Genomic DNA, 20409 nt, shown 5'->3' with positions numbered 1-20409 from the left:
GAGGTTGGACTTTGTCAAGTTTAATTAACATGCCAATGATCATGATGTATGAATTGATATATAAATTTAAAAAAAAAAAAAACTTTGAAATATACTTGCTAAACAGTAGAGTCAGCTTGCTACCTGAACCATGTTGCCAAGTGAAGGTCGAACATGTCCTGACTAAATGTTTACATGCTGCAAATAATGTCCACACTGTCATTGCACACCTCATCAAAGAGATCACATAAAAATGTGGGATCTGGATTTATATGATTTTCCAACAACATAATTCCTACATCGGATTGTCGTCATCACACATCAGTCCTGCCCTGTTTAGTTTCGCTTGTCCTCCTCAGGGTCACAGGTCAGTTTGACCCCATATCAGCTAAAATTTGGGTAAGACACCCTGAACCTGTCACCACCCAATTGCTGGGCACATAAACACCACACTCACATTCATATCTATGTGAACCTAACAGACATGTTTTGGGAATTCTGGGTGAAGTTGGGAGTACTTGAAAACCAACATTAGCATTGAGAGGAGAAAATTGCACACAGGTTTTAACCTCGAACCGCTCGACTGTGTGGTAGACGTGCTCACGAGTCAACAAAAAACAAAAACAAAAAAAAAGCACATCTATTAAAACCCATTCTGTTTTGAAGGTAGCAGTGAATAAATACATTGTAAAAACAATGCTAGAGCAATTAGAGCACAAATGTCAAACTCAAGGCCTGGGAGCCAGATCCAGTCACTCACATCATTTTATGCGGCCCGCGGAAGCTAATTATGTGCATCAACTCCTGTGAACCTTGCTTAAATTTGTACCGAAATTTTCGATTGTCATATGTAATAAACAATATTCAATTGCAATTTTTTTTACAATCACAGTTTTTTGTCTTTCCAGTAACTGACTGACCTTGACTTCTGACTTCAGAATTGGTTATTCATATACAATATTTGTTGTATATACGCAATGATATGAGGTGATTAACCATATTTATAATTTCAGATAACAGCCTTCTGAGGGCAATCGTGGCCCGTGACCAAAATGAGTTAGACATCACTGAATTAGAGTACTGTATTCCATATTTACTTAGTGGTAAGAAGATAAGGAATCCACAGCTAAGGCACGATGAGCTTGATTAGCATGCAGTGGGGAAAAGGAACATACAGTATACAGTTCCAAAAACAACTGGTGTGACTTGTGTTCTGCAAACAGAAAAACGTCATCCACTTATTTTGTATCTCACAGAGGTCCAATAACAAATCAGAAAGGAGACATAAGGAGACATCTCACCTTATGTATGTCTAACCTCAAGGGAGTTCAAAAGTTGTATGAATGACAGACAGCTTCGAGATACTGATAAATATGTCAAGCAAAAGTGAGGTCTTGAATCACACACTTTCTACTGGTTGGGATATACCGTAAAATATGGACGCACACAACGTTGTGGAGGGATCTGGTCTCAACGTGAAGTAAGATCATCTTAAATACCGTGCAGGAAACTCCTTCAAAGTGTGTTTGGTTAGCAACGGAATTCAAACGGGCTCATTAGCTGACTACTCACTGGCCATTTTTTTTAAGACAATCTCATCGATGACTAAGGTGGTAATCGTCCAGCCATCCATTTTCTACACTGCTTGTCCTAATTTGGGTCGGTAAGAAGCTGCAGCCTATCTTCACTCACTTTGGGTGAGAGATGGGGTACACCTTCGAAACTGGATATAAAGTCTACACACCCCTGTTTCATTAAATGCCTTTTTAAAAATTATATTTGAAAAAAAATAGACTATGATTAACCATTTCAATTTTGTCCCCCATTGTGACTTATAACCTCAACTGAATTTATATAATCTTTTTGGGTGCAATTAAAAATAACTGCAATAATGTGGTTGCAGAAGTGTCGACACCCTCTTATAACTGTGATGTGACTGTTTAGAATTAACCAATCACATTCAGACTCGATGTTAAACAGGAGTTAGCTTACACCTGTTACCATTTAGGGGCCTTCTGATTCATCCCTCTGGTAGACTTTTCTTGACATTTGTATCGCTTTCTAGCGGAAGCCTGAGGGTTATGCACCATGCATGCCCTGTAATTTATTCCACTTTTTCAAAGGCAACCAAAGTACATGGTGTAGGAAAATAGCCATCAAGCATGATGCTCCCATCACCAGGCTTTACTTTGGGAATGACTGTATAGCTTATCATTTTCTTCCATTAATTTTTGCTTTGTTTCATTTCAACATAAAATCTCACAAATACACATGGGAAAATGTGTGGTGTCTATTAGAGGGATGACACCTGTTTGTCCTTTTATTGTCCAATTTGTACCTCTATCAACATGCTTTTATAAAGCAAACACACTTAAAAGTTTTTGTGATCCTGTGTCTTTTCACACTTGACTTCAATAACGCCTTTACACACCCGACGCAGCATCTGAATTATCCCCTAAGTCCCCCCGCCCCTTCTCATTTATTTCCTTCGGAGAGCATCGATTGGCTCCTCTAAGAACTCGGCCGTGGACTAATGTTTTACTCTGAGTCCCCAACCTCCTCCCCCTCCTACGCGCTTGATGTCTAACTCCTCATCATTAGTCCCACCCTCAAAATACTTGACTTAGAAAATAGCTGGGGGACCAGTGATTCAATCAAGCTCTCATTAATGCACAGATATACATGCATAGCTGATGACAAATTAGTTCAGCACTAATAAGTACACGAAACATCCAAATGTTAACTCCTGGATGACTTTATTTTGCTCAAGAAGAGGTATTATGTTTATGAGTCATCAGCTAGCTGGTAATACTCCTGCCTTGTCTCCCGACAGGAAAGACAGCTCAGTCATGTCAAGCTTGGTTATTTCAGTCAAGATCAGTCATATATTTAGTCATTTGGTGGCCAAAGGTAAACCTAGTGATGGGGAACTCCACATCTGTGCGCGATGACAAAAGGTTTCATTTTCACCTCAAAACAAGTTCTTCAATGATGACATTCTTAAAATTCCTCAAGGGATACTTTCACCAAAAGCGGTAAATTCAAAGGTCGCTCTATACGGAACATCAGAAATGGAAAGTAATAAGCCTCCAGGTCAGTGTTCAAGACACAACAAGGAAGAGGTGAGACAAAAATGGCATTCATGAGAGTGCCAAGGTTAAAATCACTGCGGACCAAAAAGAACATATAGGCTTGTCTGACTTTTGAAAATAAATAAATAAATAAATAAATAACTGAATGGTTCCAAGACTTTAGTGAAAATATATGGACTGACGAGAAAAGTTGAGCTTTTGGAATGTCTCCTGCTACATCTGATGTAAATGTGGCACAGCATTTGAGAAAAAGAAATTCGAACTAACAGTCAAAGATTGTGACAGTACTGTAATGGTCTTGGGCTGGTTAGCACTGTCAGGACCTGGACAACTGAGAATGATGAAACTCCTGAACGAGAATGCTCAGACAATTTGTGACCTCAGAAGTGATGGCAACGTGGTTTCTGCAGCAAGATAACGATCCAAAACACACCACCAAGTAAACTTCTGAATGACCTAAAAAAAGAAGAAAAAAAAGGTTTTGAAATAGTGCCATGACCTTAAAAAGGCTGTTCATCCTCAAAACCTTAATTCTTGCCGAATTTAAAATATTCTACCAGGAAGAGAGAGCCAAAATATCACCAGAGCTTTAAAAGACGCATTCATTGCCAGTTACAGAAAACAATTTCAGTTATAGCTGCTGAGGATGGTCCAACTAGTTATTAGGCTGAGGAGGCCACTTGTTTTTCACACCCACAGTACTACTAGCATTAGTTCGGAGCATGTCAAAAGCAGGCCTTCTGCACTGAGCCACGCACAAGCAAACTTATAACAGGAGTTCTTCATCAGGAACATGAAGTTACCCAGCCGCGATTCAACAAGGTCTAGTTGACATTCTCACCCCCGAAATCCCTGAGCTGTGCATGTTTCCATCTGCTGACCCCAGCGAGTCTCACGGATAAGCCATTTTTAGTCATACCTTCCCCCGTGTAGGGTATAGAAGCATCACACCACTAAGTCACATTCCGGCATAGAAGGGATAACGCGCAGCTCTGACACAATCAAGACGGGCAGCCCCTGAAGGTTACACAGAGCCCCTAAAGCCCTATAATATTCAGTGCTGGGGTAAAGAAAGCACCCTTTGCCTCAGGGTTAATCATCAGATGAAGTATGAATTCTGCATGAAGGATGAGAGGAAAATTCCAAACCATTCCAATGGAAAATGGTTAATTTATTAATTTTGAAACTTCCAATTTTCATTTGTAAAAAAAAAAAAAAACAAAAAAAATAGTTCTATACAACATTGAACCTACAAACACATACTCACCTCCGCACACACGCGTGCTGTCTACAACATATTGCAAAGCAAGGAGTCCAGAGAGCCAATCTTTTAAAAGAGAATGCATAAGCTGTATGCTGACTGAAACATAAAACATCTTGTTCAAACGCATTTTACATTGGCATCAATAAGAAAGCTGGAACATTTAAAACAATACGCTAAGTTATTAAAAATAATCAAGAATGGGGGGGAGGGCGGTTTTAGGTGGAACAAACTTCAAATCAATCCAAGAAGAAATGCAGTGTGGATTTTTAAGAGCTTTTCCACGGGCGTCAAGTGGAAATAAAAACATAAATTCAAATTTCTCAGTAGCTAGAATCATTGTATTTTTCTTACAGTACAGAAATATATTGCCCCCACACACAGTCACATATTTGGGCTACGTTTCGACTGGACTTGGGTATGTGGATCACACTTGTGCATTTAGATTGCATATTTTATCACCTAAAAAAAATAATAAAAATAAAAATCTCAAGATGTCAAGTGTGATCAGGGTCAAGGATCAGGCCTTTTACCACATACGAGGAACGGTCAAATATGGACAAAAAGATAATGGGAAAGAAATGGTGCTGGTTATGGAGGTGGTTGCCTCATGGTATAACAGGTTGTCAAAAATGGAAAAAAAAAAAAAAAAAAAACTCTTGCGCAGCCTGGAGGGCATGACATCTTTTTTGTGTGTGTGTGTGTGTGTGTATATATATATATATATATATATATGTGTATGTGTGTGTGTGTGTGTGTGTGTATATATAAAAGCATAGGACTGATTAAAGAGATGCACGGACGTATGATGTGCTATGGTAACCACGACGAGCACGTGAATAGATGTGCTTTGACCTAGCAGGCTGAAAATAAACTACAGGCGCCTCTAGTCCACTCAAACGATTGCAAAATAAAGCTTGCTGCTTGGTCTTCTTTCAGCTTTGACCTTAGTCATCAGGAGGGATCTTCTAATGCCTAAAGGATTCCACTGGCAGGTCTTATGATCAGTCGGTGAACCTTTCAGTGATTACAGCTTGACAAAATGGCGCACGTACAAGATAGTATAACCCACCGTACATTGCGTCAATGTTTTGCCCCCATCTCTGTTATTTTCAAACCAATTCCTTCTAAAAATTTGGATCATCTCGTCTTCCTTCCCATTCATCCGTCCTTTCCTAACACACACTCATTAGCCTTCAGCCATGTTTCCACTAGATGAGACATGGACGACTAGTGGGTAATCGTGGTTTGATTGTCATTTTCTTGCTGTCCTCTTGAAGTGGCCTGGAGCCAAAGTATCATGTAGCCTGACACTATGCCTCTGCCAGGTTGTATTCCATAGCTCCTCCGTTCCGACAGCTGCCGAACGCAGCGGTCACGCTTGCAGTCTCCTCCCGCGCCTCGAAGCTCTTCTCCTCCAACGGCTTGCCTATCCATGCGCCGTAGCCGTGGTCACCGAGAGCTTGAAAGAAACGGTGCTTTGCGAGCTGGAAGGAGCTGGACGCCAACTTGGCCTGAGAGTACGAGTGCATTGAGAGGAGGTCGGTGCGGCCACAACGCTGGCACAGTGTGCGGAACAGACAGAACAGGTTGGACTTGGAAACTCGGGACACGGCCAGCTTGTTCCTAGAGAGGACCACATTAGAGGTGCCACAATTAATTGACAGCTACTCAATTATTATAAAACTATTTTGAAAACAGATTCAAATTTGAGACATCACTTAAAATCTGAAATCGCCGATTTCAGCCTTTCAATGGTAACAATTCTCATATGTCTGTGGTCCTTAATTAAACCAAACTGATTATTTTAGACATTTCCAGACATCTGATTTTTAATTATAAAAAGTCTAACAATGTGGAAAACATGAATGGATGTGCATAATTTTTGATGTTCTGAATGTCGTACAAGGGAGGGACCCGACTACCGGAGACAAATTCCTTGTTTTGTTGTTCCATACTTGGCCATTAAAGCCGATTCTGAAAGCACCTAGTAAGTTTGTGATAATCTTGTAGTGCCAAGAGCACAATAAAGCGACTTCCTTGACAACGTACGAGGCCATCAAAACACTATTGGTAGACAATGGCAGGAAAGACATCTGACAGTGCTAAACAAGAAAACCGATTAAGTCTTGCAGGGATTTTATAGTCGCGTACATTGTAATTGTACAATATGGCCACTATGTGCCTATATACATATTCACATCCACACGTGGAATAAGGGACAGTATTTCTTCGAGAATTTTACATTATTTTTTGGAGGTTAAATGTTTATTAAGCCTCGAGTAGCATTTCCTTTCAATTGCAAAACGTTCTGTGTAACCTTCCACAAGCATCTGACACTACTCTGTTGGAATCCTGGCCCATTCTTTTCTGACAGAACTGGCCTGAATCAGGTATGTCGGTTGCCTAGCTCGCACACACCTTTTCAGATCTGCCCGCAGATTTTGAATAGGATTCAGATCAGGGCTTTGTGATGGACACTCCAACTTACCAACTTCACCCACTTTATCCTCTTGTCACTTTTGAAGCATTTTGGCAGTATGGTCATTATCCCTTTGGAAGATCCATTTGCGCCGAGTTTTAGCTTCCTGGCTGATGTCTTCACATGTTGCCTTAATAGCTCCATATAATGTTCTTCATAAAATAGGTTGCATCATGAAGAAAGAGGTCCAGTTCCTGCTGCAGCAAAACAGCCCAACAACATGATGTTGGCGTATCCAAGTTTCATAGTCAGTATGATGTTCTCAGGTCTACAAGCTTCCCCCTTTTTCCTCCAGATGTAACGTTGGTCACTATGCCCAAATAGCTCCACATTAGATTCATCAGACCACAGGACATATCGTCAGAAGTCAAGAACTTTTGTCCTGGTGTCTTTTTGCAAAGTGTAATCTGGCCATTTTTATGTTTCTTTCGGAGTAATGGCTTCGTTCTCAGCGAGTGCCTGTTAGCCCATGTCGGTGGAGGGCTCATTCCACTCTGGATAATGACACTTTCTCACCAACTTCACCCAGCACCTCCTTAAGGTCTTCAGCTTTTGTCCTGAAGTTGATTCACACATTTCGGACACAAACACGTTCATCTATGGAATGCAGTGCCTCTCTCCTTCCTGAGCAATATGATGGCTGGACGTTGCCATGAACCATCTGAAAACTGTACCCAAGGATGAGCCAGACTTGTGGAACTCCACGATTCTCTCTCGATTTCCTGACCGATTTCTTTTAATTTTCCCATGATTTCAAACAAGGAAGCAGATGTTTGAGTGAGATGTGGGCTTAAAAACATCCCCAGGTGGGCCGTCAATTAACTCAAACACACACACACATCTATATATGTACACAGATCACTTGCACACATGCACACACATTATACAGTACATTTACACACATACAGTCCCCTCCAGAAGTATGAGAGCACCAAGTTCAAATCCATTGTGTTGTATACTGACCATATTTGGGTTTCAAACCAAGATGAATATGAGGCAAAAGTTCAGAATACTAGTTTTCACAGTAATTTCTGTTACAATGTTATTCCACCCCCTCCCCCCCAAAAAATATTGTCAAAATCCAATTATGCACTTTTATTATATTTAGGTATTGTATATTGTAAAAAAAGGAATCGTCTTTGCTGCTCTGATGCTTTTGGATGGGACTGTAGTTTGGTGACATACCCATCTAGTTTGCCTTTGGTCCCATCCAAAACCTCGACACTTGTATGGTCTGGTAGGCTCCAGTTCACACTGGACTCCTTCGTCTTGCCTGTGTGACGTGTGGAGTCGTATACGCTGACCCGGCCAACCTACACAACAACCAGGTGAATGAGCAAAAAAAACAAAAACAAGGAGATATAACAGGTTGTTGCATTTGGCCTGGTTTGTATCACAATGGTAATTCTGTTCAACTGTGGTCACATATTTAACATCACAGTAAGAGAGTGACACACTTTTTGGTGCTACCCGATCAATACGGTTGTTTCACTGATAAAGAAACGGGCTTAAGGGCTTCAATCAATGAAAAGAAAGTGATTTATAACAGTGCTCTCACCTCAGGGTGATTTAGCTGGAAGGGTGGAGGGAGACTTTGGCTGAAGGCTTCGCCATCCCTGGCCAGCCTACAGCAGACTGCCCGAGTCAGGTGTCCATGGCTGTACAGATAGCCTGAAGACGATCGGTAACAAAAAGTTTTATTTTTTTTATTATTATTTTTTTTTAAGTTGTGACACAACGTATACTTACCAAACCAAAACCTCAAGTATTCTTGCACAATCTTATGGAAGCCAAAAATAAAGAACTGTATAACAAATTGCGCCTTTACAAAAGGTCAGTCGGGACTGGAAGTATTACTTTTACAATGTTATAATGTGGTTGGGTTTGATGTATAACTGTACTGTGTCTTACTGAGAGCCGTTTATAATACATTGGCCCTCATGTAGCTAAATGAGCTAACAAAACATGAGGATAAGCTCTCAATATGTTGTTTTGCTGTTAGACACCTATTTAAATAACATGTATCATAACAAAATGTATTCACAGTTTAATGCTGTTAAGTACATTAGTGTGAAGAAACAATATCGAAGGGACACGTTTCAATGGAAAGACTAAAAGCTTCTTTGTACTTCCACGGTTGGCGACCGTGGTCATGTCACTGCGGCTATCCCGCACACAGTGTCCCTTGATACTCCAGCGCAATATGTGCAATTGGAATATACTGCAGTTCTCCTGCAAGTCGGCGGTGTCGCTATGGCTGCTATTGGTACGGACGCCACTGGGTGGAGTTTCCTTTGCATTTTATTTGCCATTTCGAGTAGCCACTTTCCTCTCCGTAACAAGGAACAGAGCAACAACAATGGTGACCGTGCAACAGTCTCAGCTAGAAAAAAAATGAACCTAGAAGACCAGATGGTACGTTTAATTATGCTGCAAAATTGATCAAGAAGGCGGAGGTGGTACGTGGAATCGAGAGAAACAGTAAGTACATCCTTACATCATGTGGCTAAATAGCGCAATCACATGGGAGGATCTCTGAGGCATTACAAGAGCCTGAACATTTTTTGTCTTGTGCACATCAAGTGATACAGACAGGCCGCACAAGGCAATACATCGGCCACGTGATGCAATGTGGCCAATGTCGGCTGCTTGAGTGCGGGAGTTAAAGAGGCCTCAACATGTTTGTATGTCGGACAGGAGCTAGTTTTAGTCTGTGGTGTAAGCAGAAGTTACACGAGTCATTTTCACAAGTTCATACACTGCACTTTAGACTCATTTTCTTAGAATCAGTTCTTCACCTTCGTCATTTACAGTATTTCTAAATGTAATGCTGTAAGATGAGTTTGAGATGTTTTCAGAGCAGTATATGGTATATTTCAGATTGAAACTATTAATATCAGTATTTATAAACATTATCATGGAGGCATCAATTACTATTAGTCTTGTATGGGATCTCATTATCAGAGGCAAATGGACCAACTATTGTGACCAATGAGTACATCTGTGACAAAGGCAGTCTGGAAAGAAAAGTGTCAAATTATAGATAGAGACATTTGCTATAAAGATAGAACAAGTGCATCAAAATGGTTTACCAAGCGTGATGGATTTCAGGTAGATGGGATGCAGAAAGTGAGTGAGCAGCGCCCCCTGTAGGCCCAGTACGTTCCAGCGCAGGATCTTATCACTGCAGCTCATCGTGCGCAGCCTCTCTCCGTGCTGGATGCCATCCCATGTGGGCACAATGGCGCTGGACTCAACTGGGATGGTTCCCTCACCTGGTAATGACAATACATACACACACGGTCACACGGATCAAAAAGGTGCAAATTGAAATCCCACCTTTGCATGTTTTCAGCATCTCACCGTTCTCCACCTTGGTGCGCAGCTTGCCCTGCTTGGCATTCTCAAACAGAGGCTGGTGGCAGCCCACTTCTTCCCCTGTCTCGCTACACGACTTGTCAAAAAGAGCACCATCCCCACACGGAGCCGTGCTTTGGATCAGAGAAAAAGAAGAGATATTTTTGGGGTTGATCAGCGAGTTTAAAAAAAAAAAAAACAATAACCCATCACCGATCTGATCACAAAATGGAGCAATGAGTATCAGATAATGAGAACTCAGATATACTTGGCATGATGACAGCATGCTCTTTTGCGGAGCCGATCAATGACGTCATCAATCGGTTCCATGAATGAGAATGAAGCCGATCAACAGATCACCATAAAATGGTCATGATCACCAGATACCGATACCAGCAACCAAATTGGAGTAAAGTGTACTGAATACTGGCCCATGTGACAAGATGGAAGGTAGGAGACCAACCGGGGAAAAAGCAACATCATCCCACCTAATGTAGAGGTGAAAGGTAATGTCGGTTTTGATCCGCAGTTTGTTGTCCTCCATCACCTCAAATATACTGTTGTCTGTACCTTCAAAGTGCTTCAGCAACTCACTGTACAGAAATCTGATAGGAATACAGATATATATATATATATATATATAAGTAATTACTACTTTACAATTAAGAAACCATTGATTTATTTTGCTTTATTTCTAAAAAAAAGATTAAGCAGTACCTGACAAATCCCCTTCTTGATATAATTTCAGCATGGCCATCATTCACAGTGTCCCCTTTAAGGCTCAGCTCCTCCCCTTTAACGCACCGATTGCCTGGAAGTGAGGGGGTGAGGGTGGGGGGGGGACAAACCCAAGAGATCACAAAATTTTGTGCCGGATCAAATCGTGATTCTCTGGAAAGCACAGCACACACCCGTTCCCAGGCTCACGACAGTTCCCAGGCCTTCTCCCCTCCTCATGACAATGGTGGCTAGAATCTTGCGTCCCAGCAGGCTGTGCTGGATGCGCGTGGTCAGGGCATTGAAACGCTGGTGGCTTAACATGGCAATCTGGTCATGCAGCGTGCTGCCACTCACAGGAAGCTAAAAAAGGGAGTCACAGGACAGGCAGAAGAGGATAAATATATTCTGCTATTGGTGTGTAGCTATTACTATGGTTCATTGGGGGCTTTAAGATAACTGAGCAGTGCCTTGAGCAGTCCAGCTCCCACACCCCACTAAAAAATACATTTGTGTTTTCAATAAGGTAAAATAGCACTCTATAATGTACTTTATAAAAACAGGGGTACAAAATAATGAAACAATGTAAAGAATTAAACTGCAAAATGAGTTAATAATGCAATGCAATTCAAAATGCTTTCCGCGCCTTGGCCACCAGGAGAGAGTAAAAGAAAGTGCCCATACCAACACAAAAGAAGAAAAATCCACTACTGTGAGTGACTGTGAAAATGCCATATTAGTCACTTCTTGCCGAGGAAAAAGGATGTATGGCTGTGATCTGTCTAAATGCCTCCTTCCAACATCTGTTCTAATATTTAAGGTTTCTAAAATCAAGACTAATCACACTAACCATGAGCATCAAAGTGGCGTATTCCATGTATGATAACATTATGCTAACTCGTGAGACAGAGCCAAGTCACTTCAAATGTGTAATTATCTTTGGTTCATGTTTATTTTGACAGTAAACTTCAACAGGGAGTCGCATTAATCACATTCAAAATTATGTTCACAAACCACCTGCTGCTTATTGTGGAGTTGGATAAACTTCACTGCCTCCATGCAGAAGTTCACAAAGCAAAAAAAAAAAAAAAAAAAAGAAGTCTGGTCGAATCTCAAAAAACTCTTGACTCGGGTCACTTCTTTGACCCACTTCTGACCAATCTGGAATGCTTTGCACTAGCACTTTCTCTTGAAACTCCAACATATACTTCCACTTTAGAGATGCAACGGCAGCTCAGTGGGCGGGGTGCATTGTAGTGTTGACTACGACACATGGTGGTATTAGCTATCGTAAATAAGCACGTTTAAATGTAGTTTTAAATAAAAGGAGCAAAAAGGTGGCATTTATTTTAGGTGAATAGACACCACTTGCAAATTAATTAATTGAGACAACAGATGCCACATTGTGAGTAAATACACTATTTTATACTGCACAACTATAAATGACAAAAATTTAAGTCTACAAGGGAAAACAAACCAAAATACCTCAGCAGGGATCAGCTCCCCGGTGCGGGCTGCCCTCTCTGCCTCTCCAATCAGAACACGTAGAGCAGCATCTGCCGCCTCCTGTTTGCCCTGCTTCTTGTTAGACGCGCAAACTGGTGGGAACCACCGGCCACCCAGTTTGGCCTGATATGTGAACCTGAAAGTCAAAAAGAAAATCACGACTTCTTTTTTTTTTGTTAGATAATTGCACTAGAAACCAGCTGACTAAAGAAATTAACATTGCTAAGAAAAATTATGCAGACATGCTAGAACAACTCTTTAACTGGTGATGGGCAAATGATATCAAGGGTTTGGTGCTTGTGTCACTCTCCCTGAAGCAAAGGGATTCGAAATGTGTCAGAGCTCGTATCAAAACTCCAGTGTCACGTGACCAATGCCGTTTGAAGCTTCGACCGTCATTGCAGTTTCGCTTTGCTCGTCCTTCCTACAAAAAATGTTTTGAAGCTTTAAATTGGCTCATGACATTCTGAGCCAATGACAGTCTGACAGGTTTGAGTGATCTGGCAGCATACTAGCGGTATAAAATGCATCTCTGAGGAGATAAGACATTTGGAAAGTGGGAGTATTTTGAGAAGTCAACCATACAAAAAAAAGGTTTTAAAGGTTTTCCTTAAAACCACACACAAAACCAAAAAAAACCCAACGTTTCTGAATTCACACACAATGATCATTTACCATTTATCTTGTTAGGGGTTTTTAGTAAATGCATTTTAAATAAAGATCAAAGCTTTAAATAAACCCTTCACAACATTTAACAGTTTACATTTATTCTTTGGGTTAATCTAGAACATGTTTTAGAGTATTGATGAGAGCATCTGCATATTCTATTCTAATGATTATTTGGTATGAAAGGGCAAAACAATTGGTCATACATACTTTTCTGAACTTTTATATCTGTCGCGTTTGAGTCTTGTTCTCCAGAGCTTGCTACGGCCACTGCTATTGTCCACCAGATGTCACAATTACCTTGAAGCTTCGAATATTTTTGGGCACAATTGTTAGGAAAGCCTCAGTACTTCATGAGGCAAAATTTGCCCACCGCTACCGTTAACAACTCTTAAATCAATCTGGTGTGGATTAACCAACTACAAGAGAACCCCCCCCCCCCCCCAACCACCTCCCACAATCATAAAACAAAAACGGAGTAGGAGAGAATTTAAACACCTTTTACTGCAGATTTGAAAAGGACAATTCCACACACCCATACCGTTTTCTTCTCAAATTATTTTCCCAAATGGTTGACTGTTGTCATACTAGAGTGGCACCAACTACCGGAAATGAATTCCTTGTGCATTTCTGATATACCTGGCAAATAAAGAGGGACGGAATCTAACTCATACTTGGGCTCGTGTGCCGATCCAGACTGGCCCACCAGGCGGATCTCAGCAGCAAACCCTCTGGCCCTGGCATACTCTAGAAGCCCTGACACGGCGTTGTTGTTCAGGTGGTTGATGAGATCCCCGACCCCGGCCTCATGGGCTGCTCGCAACTCGTCTGCTGTGAGAGGTGGCAGGGAAGGGCAAGTCCCACAACTATCACTATCACTGGAGGAGCCGAGGGGCAACTGGGGCTGCAGGGAAATAAGGGAGAAATGTTATACAACAAACAAGGAATCCAGGACAATAAAACCTCGAGAGGTTTGCTCATATTGTCCCTCCTCACCTTGTTGAGCTGCAGCCTCCCGTCGGCCATCAATTCTTTGACAGCTTCCTCAGCTGCCAGCTGGCGCGCTGCCTTCTTGCTTGGAGCTGAGGCCTCTGCAAACAGATTCTCGCCTACCTTCACTCTGTACATGAATCTGAGGACAAGACATACAGCAAGAGGGGCCGATAGAGAGTGTAGTGTCTGACCTCTAAATGTGACATCAGACTTTCCATTTGTACAGGAGGATTTTACAATATACAAATAAAATATAAATATACATAAATATAAATAATAAATACTAATAAATACTTAAATATACAACTATAATTATTCTCATAAGGAGAAGAGCTAGTGGTGTGGTCATGACAGATTAATGCACATCTTGTGGCAAATTCAGAAAACACAAGATTGTGTGTCCTGGTTAAATGACTATGAAATCAAAAGTAGAACTAGTGGTTAGCAGAGTGAACTCACAGACCAGGCAAAAATATGTGACAGAATGCTCCTGGAGAAAAAAAAAATCACCAGGAGTAATCTCCATACAAACAAAAACATGTGTTTGGTGCTTTTCACGGTGCATAGAATATCTCAATATAGGAAGGACATTGCGGGAAATATTGACAATAAAAAGTCAATGGCTGGTAGCAAAGTAGAAAGTACCTTGGATCATGTGGTGGACCAACTTGGCCAGTGATGATAAATTCAATGGGATTCCCACTGCGCTGGCTGTATTCCATCAGGACAGACACAGGATTCTTTCCCCCTGGGAGCGAGCGGGACAGTGGCTGGTGAGGTCCTTCAGGCATCCCCATCACTTCTACAGTACCTGCTCCAAAAGCACCCCCTGAGCCCTCAATGGTGCCCTGAAAACAACAAGTATTCATTTCTGTATTGTTATTACTGAAACCTAAATTTGACAAATTGCTTGATTCTTTAACCACCCTGTACAATTGGGTCCAAACTTACACCAGATTTGGAAAGAATGTCCATTGTTTGGTTTATACCAGCAGTACTTCCTTCATTCCCGCTACTTACACCTCCCTGCATCTCGCCAAAGAGAACCAGCAAGGTGGCTGCGGCAGCGTCTTTCTTTGCGACCTTCTTTGCGGAGGCTTCGGCAACTGGAAACAGTCTCCCATTGAGCATCACCTGCATGCGGAATCTGGCAGACAAAGCATAAACACAAGTACAAATAAGGTGCCATACAATTCAGGACGCTAGAAAAAAAGAGTTATCAAGAAACTACTAATTATTCTCTATCTACAGTGTAAAGATCAATTCAAGCTTTATCGTTATGAGCTTTTAAGACTAACCTGGGGTCATGGGAGGGTCCCGACTGGTCGAGGAGTATGAACTCACAACTCTGGCCCAAATATTGGGCGTACTCCATTAGGCCGCTCACAGGATTCTTCAGACGAACTTCTTGCAATTTTGCCCAAAGGTTCTGTGCCGGTGGGGCAGCCAGAGACACAGCAACAGTTCCAACTGGGTTGCAGTTATCGGCAATTGATCTCTCTGAATCTGTCTGTTTGCGAATTGCATTCAGATATTCTGGGATATCGTCGCAAGCCCACTGTCCTTCAACAGTCACTTCCTCCTGACTTGAGTTTAAAGATGGGGGTTCAACAGTGGTAGGAGACAGCTGACAAACACAAAAATAACAATTGAAACTAAGGGGTACTGTGCTTCACACTTTTGTCTCTTATTGTTTCCATAAAAGAAAGTAAAGTATTTTGGTCAACATGTGACTGGTTAAGTAATCAACCAAAACAACATTTAGCTGTGACCTTCAACCATTGTTCTATAGAAGAAGAGAAAATGTGGTCTAAAACTCAATTTACATTACCCCCTGTTGAGAATATTAAATTGCATTCTACTTTGTAAACAGAACGGAACATACCACTTCAGTCTTCGGTATCCAACTTTCGTCAAACGGCAGTGGCTCCAGCTCTGACATTGGTTCAGGCAGTAAGGCAGGCTTCTCCTCAACACCACGTTCTTCCATCTGACTGCTCTTTGCAGCTTTTAGGGTCCTCATCATCCTCTCTTTGCGATGGGCAGAGAGCTCCCAGGTGGGCGGATTGACGTCTCGGTTACTAACTCTCACAACTTCACCTTTCTTCTCCAGGGTATATAAGGTGGAATTGACCTGCTTGGAACTCCTCAAGCCCATGTTTTTGGCTAGCACAAGAGCAGTTACCGGCGCTAATTCCAGGAGGCGCTGTAAGACGAGTTGCTTTTGATCCGACATTGTGAAAGGTTGATGTTGCAGACTTTGCCCTGAAGAGTGAGATTCTTCTGAGACAGATGACTCAGAAGAAGAGCACCTAAACTGTGTTTCTGTGTCACACTCTTCTTCTATTACTCCTTTTATCTCTAACTTGACATCAAGTTGTTTGGGCTTCCCTGAAAAACACCTTTGATGTTCCTCGCCCTCGATAGGGTTTATGTATAAAGTCCACTTTGGGGGGGAAAGTCCTTGCTTGGAGACTTTCTGCAAACGCTCCAGTGAGTAGAGAGCTTGGTTGACTATCTTTTTGGGAAGATGTAATTTTTTGCCTAACAATTTTGCTGAGACACTTCTAATTGGTTTTAAAGCCCTGTGCACCTGGTCCTGGATTTCTGGAGTGAGAGTGATGATCCTTGGTCTACTTCGAACAAATGAAGTAGGAGGTCTGCCAAAACTTCTCTCTTCACTGTTGGGTTTGTTTTGGTATAGGGACAAGGTCTGAAAACTGTTGCAGAGAGCATCCGCAGGTATGCTCAGTTCACTGTTGGAGCTTTGGTATGTACCTTGCACCTGTTGTTTATTTAAGCATCCGGCAGAACTAGGGACCTGGTTGTAATAACTTGTAGCACAGTGGGGCTTTGGATGTCTGCTGTAAGCAGATTGCAGTTGGAATGAGGAATTAGTTGAATGACCAGGTTCTGGGCGACTGAATTTGAACTGCGGCGCCTCAGCGCACTGTCCTCTCAAAAACTGAACCTGTAGGTAATGAAAGGAATTGGTGGTGTTAGGGATGGGAGGTTTCTTAGTAGCGTTTGGTATGGGTGCGACAAAGGGGCTAACAGGAGATGGAGGCTGTGTGGATGCTAAAGGACAGACAGGTCTGTTACAGAAATTTGGAGGCAGCTGCTGGAGTTGCGGCCCGCTTCTAGGGAAGGAAGTGGATGGGCCAGCTCTTTCGTAATACTCCTTTGCCTGGAGATAGGATGGTGGGTGCCGTTGGTACTGTTCTTTGTAAGGCCCTCCTCTACCTCTGCTCATAGCGCAGGGGTCGAGAACAAAAGAGGCCGAAGCAGATGGGTGTGCAGTCTATACAAATGTACACCTACCAACAGCAAACCCCAAAGGTCAATGGAACCTGGAGTAAGTATACCTAGAAAACAAAGACAATCATAGGAGTAAATTAGAAATAGATGGAAGCAATAAGGGGGTAAAGAAATCCAAGAAGAAACTATTTCCAGTGAAGAGCCTGCTGGTGAGCCTGCAACGAGATAGGATCAAGTGTTTTTGAATGTTGTGCACCCCATAGACTATGTAATATCAATACCACCTCAGGGGCCATTTAACAGAAATTCCTACCCTGTGATCTGAAACTTATATCAGTATCAATGGGGAAAAAGAATGAAAATCAACGGCATCACTGCCGTTGTACGCTTCATGAGAATTATAACCTTCTCCGGCAACCAAGCTATTACAAGGTGACATACAGTCTCAGTTACGGTGATATTTAATCCCTTGGTAAAAGGACAGTGATGAATAATTCAGATCTTGTGGGTATTCTGTTTTATTTCAAGTCTTACATTTTGTTGGATTGGTGTAAATTTAGCAGAGCAATGTGACACTGTTACAGACAAAAGAGTCAGAAACATGCCAAAGATACAGCAAATAACCTCACATCCACCCGCAACACTGAACATGCACGTGCTGTATATGACTGTAGTAACTTTATATTTATACTTCAACAACAGATTGCTGTACAGCACAAAATTAATTCAGACCCTAATTTTTAGACACACAATACTATACAACAACGAAATACAAATACTGAGTCAGGTTTCCTCCAGACAGCAGATATGATCCGTCACATAGATGTGAGCTTGCTGCCACATTAATGGACAACACCATATTACACCGTAATTTAAGATGACAAACAGGCATGATGCTGACGACGACAGTCAAACTTGGGAGAACTCCCTTGGCTTGCCCTGCAGTATTACCAAGTTCATTTTGTACAATTTACATTTCTCTTTCCCTGGTTTGAATGAAGTAATAGATTTGTAAATTTGGTCTGTAGCCAATCTGGTTTAGTTTTGGTAATTTGACCAAACCAAAATGTGGCTTACTAAATCACGTGACTGCTCAAATCTGTAAGTTAAAGCACACCAGTAAATGACAAAATTTACCTTTATTAACCTATTTTGGCATATTATTATTAGCATATTGTGAAATATGCCAGAACAATTACATGCTCTTAAGATGGTGGCAGTGAACTTCTCAATGTTACACAATCAACACTTTGACAGATAGTTGACAATCCTTCAAAAAATAGCCCAAGGTGTCTATTACTACTCCCAGGTGAAGTTTATGGTGAAACTAACAATAAAACAAAGAATTACTGGTTCCAACTTTTTAATTGTTTGGGTTTTTGTTTTTTTTTGTTTTTTTAGGGGGGGGGGGTTATCAAGTGAAAGCATTTCCATGGTGGTATAACGTGAATTTTTTCAAATGTAAATGATGTGCCTTCACTCAAAGTTCATGAAACACCGCAGTAGAGTATTTGCTGAATTGTCCATTGAGCAATTGTAATTACTGTTGTACAATCAAATTGACTTTACACCCAATCTGAACGAGCTGATTGATATCTGAATGTATTTCAGTTACTGTGATTTGACGGGCGCCATCACACTCCCAAATCTGCACAGTTGAGCACGAAAAATCATGTGCGTAAAAATTGTTATGAGCAGAAATACATAGGTATTGAAAGACGTCGCTTATTTTGTGTAGCCTTGACCAATGTTCCCTCTAAGCTCCGCCCAATTGCGCACACTCAGGACCCATGAAAACCGATCCAGCGCGGTGAACTGACGTCTTTTGTTTTTGTTTTTACTTTTAACATATAAGCACACAGTCTTCGAGTTGCTGCTCAGCCTACTTCTACTTCGTAGTTACCCGACAACGACCCCCTCCGCCAGAATTCGAATCTGAATCTATGAAGGAAACATTTTTATTTTTCGATTAAGGGCAAAAAAAAATTATCGAACATTGCTGGATTTTCCAAAAGACAAAAACAAAGCGGAAACAGCTGAGTTGGAACGTGACGTCATAACTGGTGTCAACAATGGTGAGCATTGGAATACATTGTAAGAACGACGATGAATTTTCAGATATTTCGAGTGATGAACATTATTCTGAACGGTCCCGCGAAGACGGTGAAGAATACGAGCTTTATAAACTCATTAAAGGTTATCAATTTGAGCCAGTTAGACAGCACACACGTTCGAATGCAGAAGAAATGGCTGGCCATGAAGAAAATGCTGAGCAAGCGGTCAGACGCATGGAGCAGGATATGCCTCGTGTTGGAAACAAAGACTGGTAAGCATTTGTGAAGTTCTTGCTTGGATTAGATAGTTGTAAAATGATTTCGATATCCTGAATGTATATACGAAATTTTCAGTGTTGTTTTAAAATTATGCAAACGCCGTGTATTTAGCAAAAAGGTACGCGACCACCCAGGCATTCATTGTACAGTGCGATGGATCTGCCTGTGCTTGTATGAGAAACTATCTGCAGTACGATGTGTGTCACTAATTTGCGGGTACAAGGCTCGTTTATTCTTACCCCAAAACAAATAGATGATAACGTAGTCCACAGTCGAAGTTGGTATATTTTCACAAATAAGGATTTTAATGAACGAACTCTGTTTAAAATGTTGCCACATTAATTTGAGAGCAATAGCTGATGATATCTTGCTTCACCATAAATATAGTTTCACGTGATAAACTGATGCCATAACCAGACAGTACCAGTTGCACAATAGCAGGTGCACCTGCAGTGACGCACGAGGCTTCGCCCCGCAATGAGTCGTTTTTCAGACACTTTAAACTAGGTCAAAGTTCATGGACTTTAATTCATAAACACCTATATTTTTTGGTAATAACATTGAAAAGGTTATGTATTTTATGTTTCATATATTTTCATCTAGATAAGATAATTTGTGTTTGAAATTAGACATTACAAACACTTGAAAGGGGTACACTCATAATTACAAACAGAACACACACGCGCAACTTTATATCTGCGGGCATGACAGACCACACCCGTACATTTTTCAAACGTGTCCGAGTGATATTTAGCATTTTATGCT

General features: G+C 41.4%; 1 protein-coding gene across 3 annotated transcripts in view; it reads right to left on the bottom strand.

Annotated features, from left to right (window-relative positions):
* Positions 1-3883: 3883 nt before the first annotated feature.
* Positions 3884-20409, bottom strand: part of adar (adenosine deaminase RNA specific) — a 19338-nt gene continuing 2812 nt past the window's right edge. For 2 of the 3 annotated variants that reach the window (XM_061820118.1, XM_061820119.1), the window contains exons 2-16: positions 15939-17418; positions 15352-15680; positions 15005-15200; positions 14699-14901; positions 14057-14192; positions 13735-13964; positions 12374-12530; positions 11083-11251; positions 10889-10982; positions 10660-10776; positions 10178-10305; positions 9907-10089; positions 8373-8485; positions 8000-8127; positions 3884-5958 (exon numbers count right to left, since the gene is read on the bottom strand). In XM_061820118.1, coding sequence (XP_061676102.1) covers positions 5646-5958; positions 8000-8127; positions 8373-8485; positions 9907-10089; positions 10178-10305; positions 10660-10776; positions 10889-10982; positions 11083-11251; positions 12374-12530; positions 13735-13964; positions 14057-14192; positions 14699-14901; positions 15005-15200; positions 15352-15680; positions 15939-17306 — 3864 coding nt within the window. In that variant the 5' untranslated portion in view covers positions 17307-17418 and the 3' untranslated portion in view covers positions 3884-5645. The remainder of the gene's footprint in view (positions 5959-7999; positions 8128-8372; positions 8486-9906; positions 10090-10177; positions 10306-10659; positions 10777-10888; positions 10983-11082; positions 11252-12373; positions 12531-13734; positions 13965-14056; positions 14193-14698; positions 14902-15004; positions 15201-15351; positions 15681-15938; positions 17419-20409) is intronic. The other variant, XM_061820120.1, reaches the window with a different exon arrangement.

Source organism: Syngnathoides biaculeatus, chromosome 5 (genome assembly GCF_019802595.1).
Source record: "Syngnathoides biaculeatus isolate LvHL_M chromosome 5, ASM1980259v1, whole genome shotgun sequence".
Taxonomy (NCBI): domain Eukaryota; kingdom Metazoa; phylum Chordata; class Actinopteri; order Syngnathiformes; family Syngnathidae; genus Syngnathoides; species Syngnathoides biaculeatus.
The sequence above is the reverse complement of the archived record's forward strand: the minus strand, read 5'-3'. Positions and strand labels throughout refer to the sequence as shown.